This window comes from Cebidichthys violaceus, unplaced genomic scaffold, assembly GCF_023349555.1.
Source record: "Cebidichthys violaceus isolate CVI_PGR_0920_01 unplaced genomic scaffold, fCebVio1.0.p SCAF_82, whole genome shotgun sequence".
Taxonomy (NCBI): domain Eukaryota; kingdom Metazoa; phylum Chordata; class Actinopteri; order Perciformes; family Stichaeidae; genus Cebidichthys; species Cebidichthys violaceus.
Window position 1 is genome coordinate 264638 of NW_027176967.1, and position 14820 is coordinate 279457.

The window sequence follows — 14820 nt, forward strand, 5'->3', positions numbered from 1 at the left end:
CCTTGATGTGGCGGGGCGGCCATTTTGCCTCATTGGACGGGAAAAAAGAAGTTGTTATAACTCCAAGGTACATTATTCAATCTGCACGAAATTTCTTATGCATGATGCTGATTCAACCCTTAGCACATTTCAAATGTAAAATTTTCAATAACTCATAGCGCCACCTACTGGCAAAAGGAAATGTCATATTTTATATTTTTATTTACTCCTCCTAGCCAGTTCACCAGATCAGTCTGAAATTTGGGAAATATAGCCTTAAAACATTGATTCATCATGAATATTGTGAGTTTTTGTTGAACGCTGTTGCCGTGGCAACCCATCATTCGTGATGAAAAAGGAAGCTGATGGTTCATTGGCTTGGGATGCTTAAAAACCCATGGAACTTTATACATGTGTCATAGGTAATGGGAGGACATATTTTATATGGGTTTTTGGCTTGGCCGTTTTAAATTGCTTCCAAAGCGCCCCCTACAATATTTAAAAAGAGCAGCCCCAGTGGTACGTTTGAGGTACCTGTATGAAACTTGGTAGTAACATGTATCTTAGAGAGACTTAAAAAAAAGTCTCTTGGAACCATGCTCTAAACCGTACCGGAAGTCGGCCATTTCGATTTTTGTGTCATTTTTCAATAGATTTAGACTTATTTCTAGTCGCTATAGTTTAACGAACTCCTCCTAGGGACTTTGTCGGATCCACTTTAAATTTGGTCAGTACAGTCTCAAGACCTTTGTGATTAAAAATTATCAAAAGCTTTACATTTGACGGAATGGCTTAGCCGTAGCAGGTGGCTACTTTATGTGATTCCCCTCCAAAGAAGCTGATGTAACTCAGCCGGACTTGTTCCAAACAGTCCCAAACTTCACATGCTTGATAACACTCATGGCCGGAGGATGTCTACAAGCTAACTTTCACTAATACTCACAGCGCCACCTGCTGGCAAAAGGAAATCTGCGTTGTCTGACTAACAGCATCCGATTTACATGACTTTTTCACAATGTGGTTTACACTTGAAGTAGAGCAACATAATACATGTTTGTGCATGTTTTGTAGCGCCACACAGCAGATACAGGAAGCGGTGGACTATTTTGCATAACATCATTTCCTGCATCACGCGGTCCAAGAAGAAAAAAAAAACATTGGACTCGTAGGCGTGTTGTCCAATGGTCGCACATGATCTCGGCCGCATACGTTGGAGTCCCGCCGGCACCCCCAACGTGCGGGAGGATGCGAGGGCCCGTTCATCGCTGCCCGCAGCTTTAATTTTTTTTAATTTTTGCAAGACAAAAGGCAAAACCCTAACAAGAGTAACAAGAGGAAGACAGGAACAGTGAATACAGACCAGATAACATGCAGAAAAAATAAATCAATAATGTAGAATAAGAGAACACGGTAATGTTGGTTGTCGTGTGTTTTGATTTGAGATGGGTGTGTGTCATAGTATAGGGTGACGTCTATAGGGTAGATGGATGGGAAAGGAAATAAATAAAATTTGTGTCAATAAATAAAATAGAAATAAACTAAAAATAATAAATTCATTCTTCTGAAGTCTATACTCAACATCCTCCCAGCACGCACAAGAGTTTCTCATCTGAGTGCTGGAGTCATGAGACTGTAATAACACAACATAACTGTAAAGCAGCATACTTTAGTCTGTTTGTGTGTGTTTGTGTGTGCAGATCTCTGTCAGGTCGTATAGTAGGGGGTGTGTGGTGGTTTTTCACCCTGATTATCATCTCATCTTACACTGCCAACCTGGCTGCCTTTCTGACGGTGGAGAGGATGGTGTCTCCCATCGAGAGCGCAGAAGACCTGGCTAAACAGACAGAGATCGCATATGGAACCCTGGACTCTGGATCCACCAAAGAGTTCTTCAGGGTAAGTACAAATACAAATGTATTATTTCACAATGCAACAGAAGATACCACAATGGCAATACAAAAGTGTGGAAGGAGGTTTGCGATGGGCATTTCTGCGAACAGTTTACGCTGTTCCGCCGATCAGTAGTCGGTTGCAGTAACACGCCAAGGCTGGAAATAGAAAGACTGACAGAAACATTGATTTGAAATATTCTTAAAGGTGTCTTTGTAAATGTTTTATAAGGAGATGCATTCACCACGTTTATTAGGGCCTATCTTGAAGTACCCTGTGGTCAATTGTATTACCGTGTACCCAAGGTGCACAAATTAAGTTTTTGGATCTCATCTATGTCTGTGTCTCTCTTTTTTAGCGCTCAAAAATTGCCTTGTTTGACAAGATGTGGCAGTACATGAAATCAGCAGAGCCCTCTCCCTTCGTCAAGAAAACATCAGAGGGAGTATTGCGTGTCAGAAAATCCAAAGGGAAGTACGCCTACCTGCTGGAGTCCACTATGAACGAGTACATCGAGCAGAGGAAACCTTGCGACACTATGAAAGTGGGAGGAAACCTGGATTCCAAAGGCTACGGCATCGCCACGCCCAAAGGATCCCCATTAAGGTGGGTGGATCAGTATAACAATGCTAGCCAACCTGCACTGCCATGTACCATTCACACTACTAACCTGCTGCCTAGTAAATGTCCCTCTCCCCACTCACAGCTCATTTCCCCACTCTCAAAACTTTGAAAGAGACATTTTTAATTGTCAACTTACAGTTGAAAGTGGAATAAAAATTTCCCCTCACTTAGTGCTCTGAAGCCTCAACAGTAATGATCAGAATACACTTGCTGACCATCTGCTATAGTAGTCAGGTGGTTTTAGCCAGTGTGTGAGCAGTGGCTGTGTTTATGTGCAGCTCTGCTCAGGAAAATAAACCACCAATGGGGAGCAATGTAGTCCGGCCCCAAGCCTTTGTGACAATTGGGTGTTGCAGTATGCGAGTGTGATGAATGGGGCATGGCGGCTTACTCGTTGTTATAATAATCCACCTACCCTGATGACATCATCTCAGTGGTTTGTATTTTTACCATGGTTACCACCTCTGACCAACGGCTAGTGGTGGTTGCCGTGACAACTGGGGGAGGGCTGTTGAAAATGTGACATTTCAGGTCTTAAAGAAATACTTCATCACAGAAATTCAAAAGGATGTGTTTTATTGAGTGTAAAGTTGGTATTATGTAGTCTCTTTTTTGTGAAAAAAAGGATATCATGACACAATGACCAATGTGAAATTTTCATTATCCATTTCTATTTAGACTGATTTCATTTTCTTTCTGGTGAGGAGAATTTGGCTGCAGGTTTTTTTTAACAATTATGATGAGCTGACTCTTTAAGACCTGGATCACCAGATTCTATGAGTTTATGACGTTATGTTTCTGTGTGTGTGTGTGTGTGTGTGTGTGTGTGTGTGTGTGTGTGTGTTTGTATGTTTGTCTATGTGTATGTCTACATGTATTTTCCATTAGAAAATGTCCTATGTCTCCTTCCAAAAGAACTATTGGACCATATTTTATTTCTATATTATAGGTACATATTTTATACAGATAAAATGTATTTATGTAATTTATCCAACCCCTCAAATGTCTTGTTTTATTGTAGTTTGAAACCCAGACATTCTATCTTTGGTTCCTGCTTTCTCTCAGCATTCAAATTAGCAGGTTTTTAAGTGGTTTGGTAGCAGGAAAAAGGGTGGTTTTATTTCAAATTAGAAAGTTATTGCACAACACTCGTATGTAAAAGTAGCTTCTTAGAAAGGTTCCTAGAAAAGTTGTTGGTACAAATTCAAAGGAAAATGAAGATGGTGTTCAATTGCTTAGAATTTTAGATTCCATTTATAACATTTGTAATTAATTTATCCCATTTAACTGTAATTCTTTATCTTTATCTTTATCACAGAGCCTCAAGGGAGAGGTGGTTGAATAGGCTTGAAAGCATCAGTGGCTGTCCCTAAGGGCCCTTGCATTTGCTGCCCAATAATAATGAAGGAAAGCCGAGCTCTGACTTTACCTCATCGCCTGAGCTATAGCCATTCTGTGGCTATGTCTGTAGCTATTGCTGTGATTGGGACGGGTTGGCTACTAAGATAGTAACTTTGGCAAAGACAGGGATAGACAGCATACAGTCTGACACTTTTTGAATCTGGCACTTCTATCAGATATAACAGATGTGTTGCCAGTACACCAAAAGAGTACAGGAATAGCTTCACCACAACGCTCAGCCAACACAACTTTGTCAATTCACACAAGTAAGCAGGATAGCTAGTGTACACAATAGCCTGTCACAATCAGCTTCAGCTGCAGACAACCATGTTAATGAGCCTCTACTATTTATCATAACCTTAGCTGCATTCAACAATAAGAAAAGCATAAAATAACACTAGCCTTGTACTTTTTGATTAACTGTGTAAATTGTAGGTTTTACATTTTTTAATAAATATTTTAATAACTATTTTAATAAAACCTCTAAATGTTACAAACCCTTCAGATGTTTTCACAATTGAAAACACAGCTTCCTGTCCAAACCATATATAGTGACATCTTTTTTTGGTTCTTTACTCCAGAATATTGGATTTAAAATCAATATTTAACTATGGACTTAAATTTACATCCTCATCAGATGAACAGTGAAGGAATTATATAATTTTATACACAAAATGTAGGGGCCAAAATATATTGGACAACTTAACATACAAGTAATTAAATCTATGTTATTTTATAGCTTTAAATTGTATGCAGTCAATAGCAGCCTGAATTCTGCCTGCATTTTACAAAGAAAGAATATTCCCTCTTTGTTTAGCTTTTACATGTTAAGGATGTATTTTAAAAACTACATAACCTACACTGTTGACTCTCAGTGTCAACACTGTTGTTGATGTGCACTGAAGGCCACCACTTTAACCTCACATGTTTCAATTTGAATCCAATATTCTGGAGTACAGAGACAGCCAAATGTAAAATGTGTCACTGTCTTGCTGCTTACAGACTGCATCAAACTTCATTTTTTATATTTTGATGTAAATGATGATCCAGATGTGTGTGTGTGTGTGTGTGTGTGTGTGTGTGTGTGTGTGTGTGTGTGTGTGTGTCTGTTGAGCTGCCTGCTAGTCATTGAGTTTGTTTCTCACTTTTGTGTCTTTTCAGCACACTACAGGTGGCTATATGGTTACGTCTGCCCTGCATTCTCTCTCTTCTCTCTCTCTTTGTGTTGCTGTCTTTGTCAATCGGCTGTGAAAGTTCATTTTCCTCTGCAGAATGTTTTCAGTGACAATTACATTTACTTGTATTTGGTGAATTTGCTGTTAAAGCTGCATTAAGCGATTTCTAAACCCCAAAGGGCAGGAGTAACTCATAGTAATAAGTCTTATACAGTATTCTCCAGTATTTTCACTTACCAAGTTTATAGCTGATCTGTTAGCTTGCACTTCCCAAAGGAGTTATCTTTACTAATGCACTGAGACAGTAGTTAGCTGGTGGGCCCCTACTGACCACGGTTCCTATCCTACCCAGTACAATGTGTATTGTATTTCTCTGCTGGAATGCAGATTTTCAAACAGGACCAATCTTTAAGACAGTACATCAAAATCAGGTTATAAAGCAGCACCCACCTGAAGATCCTTATTAAGTCAAGTGATGGTCAGTGCTTTTTACACTATGCTGCCTTCACTCTACACAGACTGCTCATTAGGTGTCAAACTAAAGTCCAGGAGATCTGTGACACTGGCATCACTAGATGCCACACAGACATATCCTAACTTTCCAAAGACAAGAGGAGGATGCCCTCTGAGATATGTCTTGATAAGATCTTCACATTTCCTTGCTGTTTCACCTTGACTTCCACCTTTTGTACGATCCAATCTTTGCCGGGATGAGTTTTGACAATGACACCCAGTCATGCGTTCCTAAGCTCCACCAAGGGCGATGAATACAGAGCATTTCTGCTCAAGAAGGTAGCTCTGGATGCTTGCCTCACCTTGTAGTATATTGATTTGCTCGCCCCTACAAAGTTGGTTGTCAGTCAGAGCGCAACTGCTTGGAAGGCCCACTTATTGAGAATAATCTTTAGAGTGCATGGATGGAAGCTGGATGAGCTCATAGACATGCATATGAACAGCACTGCCCACCTCTTGCTATTGCCGTCACCACCTCTTGTGCCGCGTGTGACTAATTCTCATGTACCAAACGCATCCAGGACAAGGTAGGAGAGTGATGGATCTATCTGTACACATTCTGACATTTGCTCCTGCTCTGTTCTTTCACAGAGTTTCCTGCAGATCATTCATTTGTTAAGGACTCCACTGATGCACCTTTTTGCTCCAACTATCCATAAACCCTTAGTGTGTAAGGTGTCTTCCTTGGTGCCACACGCATTGATGATGGTGGCGAATGAACAATGTTGCAACATGATGCCGTACTGGGATGGTGAGAGGGTTGGCATTGCTCTTCTGAAGCTGAGTAAGACTTCCACCTACTTGGAGTAAGGCTTCACTGTCAAGCTGGTGAGGCTTGTAAAGAGCACTGTTTCTAGTTAGCTTAAAGCGCTTTGATGTTCACTCTCTTAGCGTCCTAGCTTGAGTGGCGAGGACTAACTTTCGAATGCACCTCCACATCTGACTTGGGTACAACAAGGTTGAAGGATAAGGCTCTCGGTAGAGTTGAGAAGCCAGTTTAGCCTTACCAAACACAACGCCTACCTCACTGGGAGCAATTTTTGCTCTGAGCCTCAGGTAATCAACTGCAACTATTGCCTTGACTGAAGCATCCGAGAACACATGCAGTTCTAAGTTCTGGGTCTTTGAGCTTGAGGAGGATGAGTAGGACCGTGGAACATGCTACTCTTTCAGTTCTTCTTGAAGTGTCTCATATCACTACCAAAGTCATTTTCCTTGACTCTTGAATTCTTCTTCAGTCTGAACATAGCTACTGCTGGGGATGGCCTGTTTACGAAGACGTGGATTATCATGCTGTAGTCAACAATTTAGTTGTTGAAGTTGTTATCATGGTACCACAGAAAGAACAAAAAGATAAACAGTGGAACATTTCTTGTGTGTCAGCCATGTTTGCCACTCTTTCTCAACACCATCCTATTGTGCACTAGAGTCGAATAAACACCAATCTTTCCTGGTTTCTGGGGATGGCATACTCCAAATATGGGAATATACCAACATTCTTTGTCCTCTTCAAGCGGTGGTGCTCTCCCTGCATGGTTGAGGCCCAATACATTTTACATGAACTCCACTCCAAGTGTGTTTTCATTTCTGGTTTATTTTCTAGATTGCGCTTCCAATCTACTGTAGGCATACTCGCTGTTATTTGGAAGTAATCTTAGAGGTTTGCAGAACGCTAGAGGGGCAACCCAACTGTTGCTGCTATCCTTGAAGAACTCTCCCTCCATAATCTGCAGGAAGAGCATTATCTCCATAGTCGGTGCAAGCTGGTTGTCATTCTCATGTTGACGGAAGATTGTCTGACCCAGACTGCCTTCATTGGCTCTCACTAACAGGTTATGCATCGGAAACAATTAAGAAGAGATTGTAGGCCACCTTTGAAAGCTGCAGTTCTCTTTGACTTTGATATGGCTCATGCATGGGCTTAGATGACTTGGGCGTCCTTTTTCCAAAATGTAGGTCTTCAAGGCACTGGCTGTAGCAGGCCTGTGGGCATTGCCAAGACACATTAAATATGATGTCCTAGCCCAGATCTTGTTTCTGTGCATGTGGAGCATTGTGGGATCCATTGTACTGTCTGCACAGTTCATGGACTTCTAGAATATCTTTCTAGCAGCAGAAGGATGTCTGCGTCAGGATCAAGTGGTGGTTAATCCTCTGCAATGGGCTGTAGGTGAACATAACAGTATTTTTCAATTGGGTGCTGTGATATTGGGGGGTGGCAGCTCGATTAGAATCACTGAGATTCAACCAGATGTACTTGTGAACTGAAGCTATGAGTTTGGGGAGGTTGGAAGACAGTTGTGTGCTGATCAGCAGCCCATAAAACCCTTTCACATTACTTGACTCAATTTTAATATCGCTTAATGGAGCTTTAAGTCTAACCCTTTGATAGATCTACTGTATGATATACTGTTGTTGTACTAAAACATGGTAGAACCAGAGACATTTAGTTTTTTTAATTTCCATGGCTTTCAGTCAGGAAATACTGGACAAATTATTCACTTAATTTCTGCCCAAATTATCTTTCAATATCTTCCCATGTCTCTGCTCCTAGCATGATCTTACTGTTGTCATTTAATGTATTTTTCCCCTTGTTGCCACTATCACAGTCAAAGTGGATGATTAATGATGTGATTTCAATGGTGGGTTCAGTTCAGAAAAAACACACTCACAATCCTTTGGAATGTGAAAATCATCAAATTCAAATCGTACAACATCAAATCTGATGTGAACTGAGCCCATGCCAAGTCATTAGTCACATTTTTACACAACATTATGTAGAGTATTTTAGATGTCTTGAAAACATTTGCCTGCATTAATCACTACATAATACATGAGGTTTGCTATTGACACATTGGCTTGATTCACTAGGGTACAAAATACCACTCTCCATTAGCATCAATTTCACCGCCTTTTCGTCTTGCCATTACATCATTACTCTAACGTAAAAAGCTCTTCCTGCTGGATTGTCTCTTCTTCTTTTCAAGAGTTAATTAATAAATGTAGGCTCTTTAAAAGATAAAAAAACAAACCACTGGGCTGGTTGCACAAAGACATATTAGACTCGTCTACAGATTTAGATCAGTCGTAGATAAGTTCTTAGCAAGACATTTTTACAAAAATGAAGACTGGCGAATTATTGGAAGCCAATAATTATTCAAGCATTGTTAGAAATGATGCTGTGTTATGAGGAATGATAACATCAAGTAACTCAAAGTTGTTTTTCCAACTTAATTGGGTGTTTAACTATGGGACATATAGACCACTCTTGGACTTCATAAGCTCTTGAAGCCTCAAAGCATGTCGGCCAGGGTACCCTGCAAAATGCAGTTCTGTTTTGTTCTGACACTCCCCTTGAATAGAGCCAACACAGTGGCCATACTTCTGGTGGAAGAAGCCCTCAAAACCTGAGGGCCCTGTGAGGCCTTCACACCAGATATATGGCTTTCCAATGCAATGGGACAGTCTCTGTTGGTATAATGACTTGCCTGTATGGCCCAGGACATAAACAGCTCATCAGCTTTCCTGAATCTTGCTGTCCTGCTCACATGCACAAGCAGAGCCCACACAGGTCATGATTTGTTAAGTCTCTGTTCTTTCACTGAGGTGAATGGTGGTGGGTAAAACGTTGAAAGATCCATTTCGTGGAACCTATAGGCTTTATCAAATTTAGGGACAAAATCTGACTTGGGCTGCAGGCACATCTTAGACACTCTGGCTGGAGTGAGAAAGGTCACGCTGAGAGGAAGGAAGGCATAGAGCAGCACGTTTGGCCACTGGGTGAGCATCTACACACAGAGAAAAACAATGGATACTAGGGGTTTTCCTATAAGGTGTAGATATCTATGATTGCCTGGCCGTATCTCTGCCAGATTTATTCCACAGCATGAGCGTGGAAGGTCTACTATCGCAAAGGGGGTTGCCCCATGACAGCAGATTTAGCCCCCATGTTCAATATCATGCTACTCTGGATAATTATCTGCAAGGCTTCTTGTGTAGGAGCAAGTGCCACCCTGGTAGTCGATGTAAGTTAATACATGGGAGTTGTCTGATGTGTAGAAAATATTTCAGTGCTAAAAACACTGCCTCAGGGACCAAATGTCATTCACTGCCCTGCCCATCATGGTTGCACCGCACAGGCATGCATCCATTGTCATTGTTACCCTGGAAAACAGGACTACCAACGCCACAGCTGATGCCCCTCCACTGATGCAGAGTGACAATGCAAGTCAATGTTTTGTTATTTTAAGCCTCAACCCAAGGTGATCACAAGGGAACAGTTGTGATAATGCTACCAAATCCCTCATTATAAGACGATTCAGAGATACTACCGATATCACTGAAGCCATAAGACACATAGGGTGTAGGCAGTCTGAACATTGCAACTTTCCCCAGCTGAAAAAGGGAGACAGATCCCTGGGATGGTTTATCACCATAACAGAATCCCTGACTGCCTGCTGACACGCAATTGTGAGCATATGAGATAGTTATCTTTGTCGGAGAATATTCTGATGCTGTTATTTCTCATCATGAACGGTTCTGCCTCCACACACAAGAATCCTCTTGTGTCAACATTCTGGAGGGCCAGTTCCTAGCTGTCAAAGCAGCAAAGGCATGTTTACTTAAGGCCATGGGCTCTCAGTGTTGTCCTGCCTGTATTCTGGCACCCCCTGCCTCTGCCACACTGCTGCAGCAAAGCCAATTGTGGGTATGTGTTTTTGGGGTAAGCAGAGGTCAATCCTGCTTCCAGCCTCCAAGGCTGGGCTGAAAAGGCCTTGGTCATGTTGTTGGCCACATCAATTGCTGCCTTCTGTTCATCACACAATTTGTGTGATCTTCAGCTTTGAGTAGCCCTTGATAGGAAGCATACTCTTGAAAGAATTGGACCAGTAACAGCTTATTTCCTTCACACTCTTTCAGCACAATCTCGAAACTGTGGAAAATGTTCTGGGAACAGGATACCTATTAAGCAGTATCCAAGATAGCCTTGGGAAGATGAGGGAGCTAAGTATTGTTTCTCAAGGGAAGAGTGCAAGAAAGACTTTGGGGGGGACGGGGTTTGACTGGTATGTCGGACAGATGTGGTGTCAAAGGAGCTTCAAAGGCAATTCCCACAGTGAAAACACAGAATGAAGTTCGAAAAATAACTACTTTTTAAGAGCTTGTTACTTTACGACAATTTCAAAGGTATTAAATCTTGAGTGACACTGGATACTGCCCAAAAAAAACAACCACAATCAACTTGTAATGTTACTGGCTATACCAACTATTCTAAATATATTTGATATGATTTGATATAAAGTTGACCATGATATGCATAATATTAGGTATGCATAGTTAGAAAAATAGTTAATTAAGTAAATCTATTAAACGTCAACCATATTTGTGACTGTTATTTCATATATCAGTATATAAATTAATCCTAATTAGGGCGGTAGAACCGAGAAGAATCATTCTTTAGTTTGACTTAGCATGAAAGGGAAACTTGGCGCTTATGCTAGAAAATGTATTTGCTCCTAATTCATCTGCCTCACCAAAGTATACATAACTCAGCCCCTTTGCTATGTTAAAATGACAGTTTCATTTGCTCCTGGTCTAATCATGCAATCATTTACCATCAATTTTAGTTACTTTTACACAGATGTGAAAGTACCCATGAAAACTAATGGCCTAATACTTGGCAGTCGCCAGAATCACCATCAGTGAATGTTACCAGGCTCAAAATAATGGTACTCATGTAGATTTGACCCTGAATAACAGCAGTAAGGCTTAGAGGAGGATGATTACTGGTTTCTGCAATGCAGACAAATATTTTAACTGGGATGGGATGGGCGAGTTGTTTTTATATCTATATATGGTTGGGATCTGATGGCATTTTATGGAACTGAATATAATATTAAACAAGCTTATTGAATCTGAATTATTTCAAATCCCGTATCGAATCTATTTTAGAAAGGGTCAGCTTTATACATTTGTAAATATATCTAAAATTCTGACCCTATTTTATTTCCAGGCAAAGTAAAATTTGAGATGTATTCCTAAACATAGAATAAATGTTAGAACATAATTGCTGAAAACATGAAAGGACCATGAGGTCTATTGTTCTGAATTGTAGATTTAGACCAAACTGTTTCATCAATAATTTCTGATAAGCAAAACTACAACTTAACTTTAACCAAACTATGGTTTAACTATGGTTTATTACAGCTTTGGATTTATTTTTGTTGTTTGGGAATCAGTTCACAGTAAAACTCTTTAATTTTGGGACATGTTGACATCACTAAAATGGAACCGTCAGATGATCGCATAGGTTGTAAACACACCACCTGGTTAGTCAAACTTACCTGGAAGAGAGAATGAAGGCAAGTGGGAAAATTATTACGCAAATTGTCTGTTTTTAAACATCCATCACAGTTTACAGACCAACCTCTGATACAACTTACTGTAAATACTTGAGGTCTTTCATTTCAGTGATGCCACTGGTTTCAAGATTCCAAGATCTCAATTATTTTAGCGAGTTCAATGTTACCATAACCGATCTAAACATTGCTACAGAAAACACTATTTAAAGGGAAAACAGGGTTTCGCACAAAAATAGCTTGCAGAGAGCACATTAACCAGACAAAAAAAGTTTTATTTTGGCTTTTAAGCAAGTAAATTAATTTTAACCTGCAAAAACAACAGTCAGTGCCAGCTAACAATGGGAACCTGATTCATGGAAGTTTTGTAACAAAGAGCGAGGAGAGAGAAATGATTCGAAAAGAGATTTGTAAATTATCAATCAACAACTGCCTATCAGAACCCAACCCTATCTTTATGGTTCTATAACGGAATATAATGTGATTCTAACGCAGACCTATTCAACATTCTTATTTCTATGCTTACTTGGCAAGTAAGCAAGCTTAGCTGCTAAGACATGTTAAAGCTAATCATTTCTAATACTGATCAGTTTGCTGGTAAGAAAAGAGAAGCATTTGAGCTGTGTATAATCTGTTTATGCTAAGGTTTAAGAGTTCATGCTGCTAACATGCATACCAGCAGGAGGACTGACATTGACAACAACTGAACTGCTAACAGCCACTGTGTTCATGTAGAAATGCTGTGAACCTGGCGGTGTTAAAGTTGAACGAGCAGGGGCTGCTGGACAAACTGAAAAACAAGTGGTGGTATGACAAGGGCGAATGCGGCAGCGGAGGAGGAGAGAGCAAGGTTAATACACACACACACACACACACACACACACACACACGTACACACTAAAACACACCAACATGAAGGTAACGCTGGGTTATCAGGTGTAAAAAAAGACCTAAAGAAGCAGCACAGTTATAACGCCACATGTGAAGGTACCAACGTGCTGTAGCTGTAGCCTTTCACATAAATCCGAGAACAAATCAATACTCATTGTTATTACATATACTAGATTTAGCAGTTGCGTATAAGTACCACCAGCAGGTAGCGTTGTTGTCTGTGCTGCTTCTTTTACAGATGTGTTGCACCCTGTTTGGTTGAGGTCAGGGTTAGGGCAGGCTTCAGGGGCAAGGTTAGGGTCAGGTGACCTCATACCAGATGGCAGCAACAGTGCAGGAGAAGGGCTGTTGATAAAGAGTTTGTGCAAACTGGGCAAACTCCGTTTATCTATGGCTCTGGCCTGGAGGAATACTACTGCTGAAAAAGCAGAAAGGCTTTTCTTTGCAGCGCCTCTCATTCTCTGTTTCTGAGGCCAAACAGAGGGGCCTTGACAGTAAAAGACTTCATTCTTAACAGTTTTGTTACAGACTGAAAGGTCTACACAGTCCACTGGGGGCTAAAATAATCTCCCAAGCTTTAATTTTGTATCATTCATGACGAATGAAGTCCCTGCGAATAACAAACATTAGTGGGCCCTGTCTTGGTCGCTAGACCAGAGTGTGAGAATTGCTGCCCCACTAATAACATAAGATAACATTGATAATGATGTTATTTATGTTATTCCCATTAAAGAGTGCCAGTAAACCTTGCCGTATTGAAACTGAATGAGCAAGGGACCCTAGACAAGATGAAAAACAAGTGGTGGTACGATAAAGGAGAGTGTGGCTTCAAGGACTCCACCAATAAGGTTAGTTTTATATGTCTGTGGATCAATCAATCACATTGTCTGTTCACACATGCAACATGCACATGTAGCTTGGTTACAGTAGTTTAACATGTTCATGTGTGTTAACCTGAAGGAAACACAACTTGCACAGAATGGTTAAGTACAGATTAGTTCCAACTCTATGTAATGCTAAGGACACCCCAGGTTAAAGCGTGGAGGTTTAACTCAAACTGTAAGTATAATGTTGATAATAAGAATAACAAGTAGTGTCCTGAAAACAGAGAGAAACGTCTTAAGATAAACTCACTGTGCATTAGCAGTTAGGCTCACTGAAGTGTTTGTTTTGTCTGTTTTAACACTTATGTTTAAGTCTGACCGTCTGTCTGAAACCTGATTCTGATAGTTTCAAAGTTAATGTCTGCAAAGTAAGAGTTGTATATGGAGATTTAATAATAATCACATTATATACATAAAAAAAAGTAATGTGTTATGTGGGGTAATGAAGGGGATAGCCATGTCTGTAGGTTAAGGACTTTTTGGAGGGTAGGCATGTTGCGTCAAGGCATTTTTTCTTCTTCTTTTGTTTTGTTATTTGTTTCCCCCATTTCTGTGGGTTTAGGCGTGGGTGTATCTGCTCTGCCAAAGGCTACACCCAGACCCTTCAGAGGGGCCTAGCTTCTTTTACATAGAATATATTACTGTCAACTTTGAACAGCTGGCAGACCTTACAGGAAGCAGCATGTACATTATTGGATGAAGCCCTGTTTCCCTTGACTCCTGGAAACTCAAGCTCAAGGCAATCTTTAAGCATAGTATGATACATAGATGGCACTTGGTGACTGAGCAGACCGAACTGTGATGATATGGATTAAACTGTGTTGGTACGTGAAAACCTAAGCTCTTAGGTCCACTTACCTGATTTCAGGTCTTTCAGTTGCATCTCACAGTCTTCTTCAGCAAATGGAAGTGTATCAGGTGTCATCATCACATAAGTGTGGACCGTTAACCTAGTTTTCCACACTTGGGTCACATGATGACAACTAAATCTGCCCCATTCACTGATGAATACTCTGTTTCATTTCTCCAACGGTATACTCTCGCTCTAATTAATACGGCTGAATATCCAAGCCAGCCAAATCACTGTAAAATGTATCTTCGTCC

The 14820-nt window shown here is 40.6% G+C and overlaps 1 protein-coding gene across 6 annotated transcripts in view; it reads left to right on the forward strand.

The window, feature by feature from the left end:
• The window catches only part of LOC137866399 (glutamate receptor 2-like), a 64364-nt gene that overhangs the window by 34303 nt on the left and 15241 nt on the right, over positions 1–14820 (forward strand). For 3 of the 6 annotated variants that reach the window (XM_068702280.1, XM_068702279.1, XM_068702276.1), the window contains exons 15-17: positions 1677–1875; positions 2228–2475; positions 12677–12791. In XM_068702280.1, coding sequence (XP_068558381.1) covers positions 1677–1875; positions 2228–2475; positions 12677–12791 — 562 coding nt within the window. Of the gene's footprint in view, positions 1–1676; positions 1876–2227; positions 2476–12676; positions 12792–13565; positions 13681–14820 lie in introns of those variants that run through there. The other 3 variants (XM_068702281.1, XM_068702277.1, XM_068702282.1) reach the window with 2 other exon arrangements.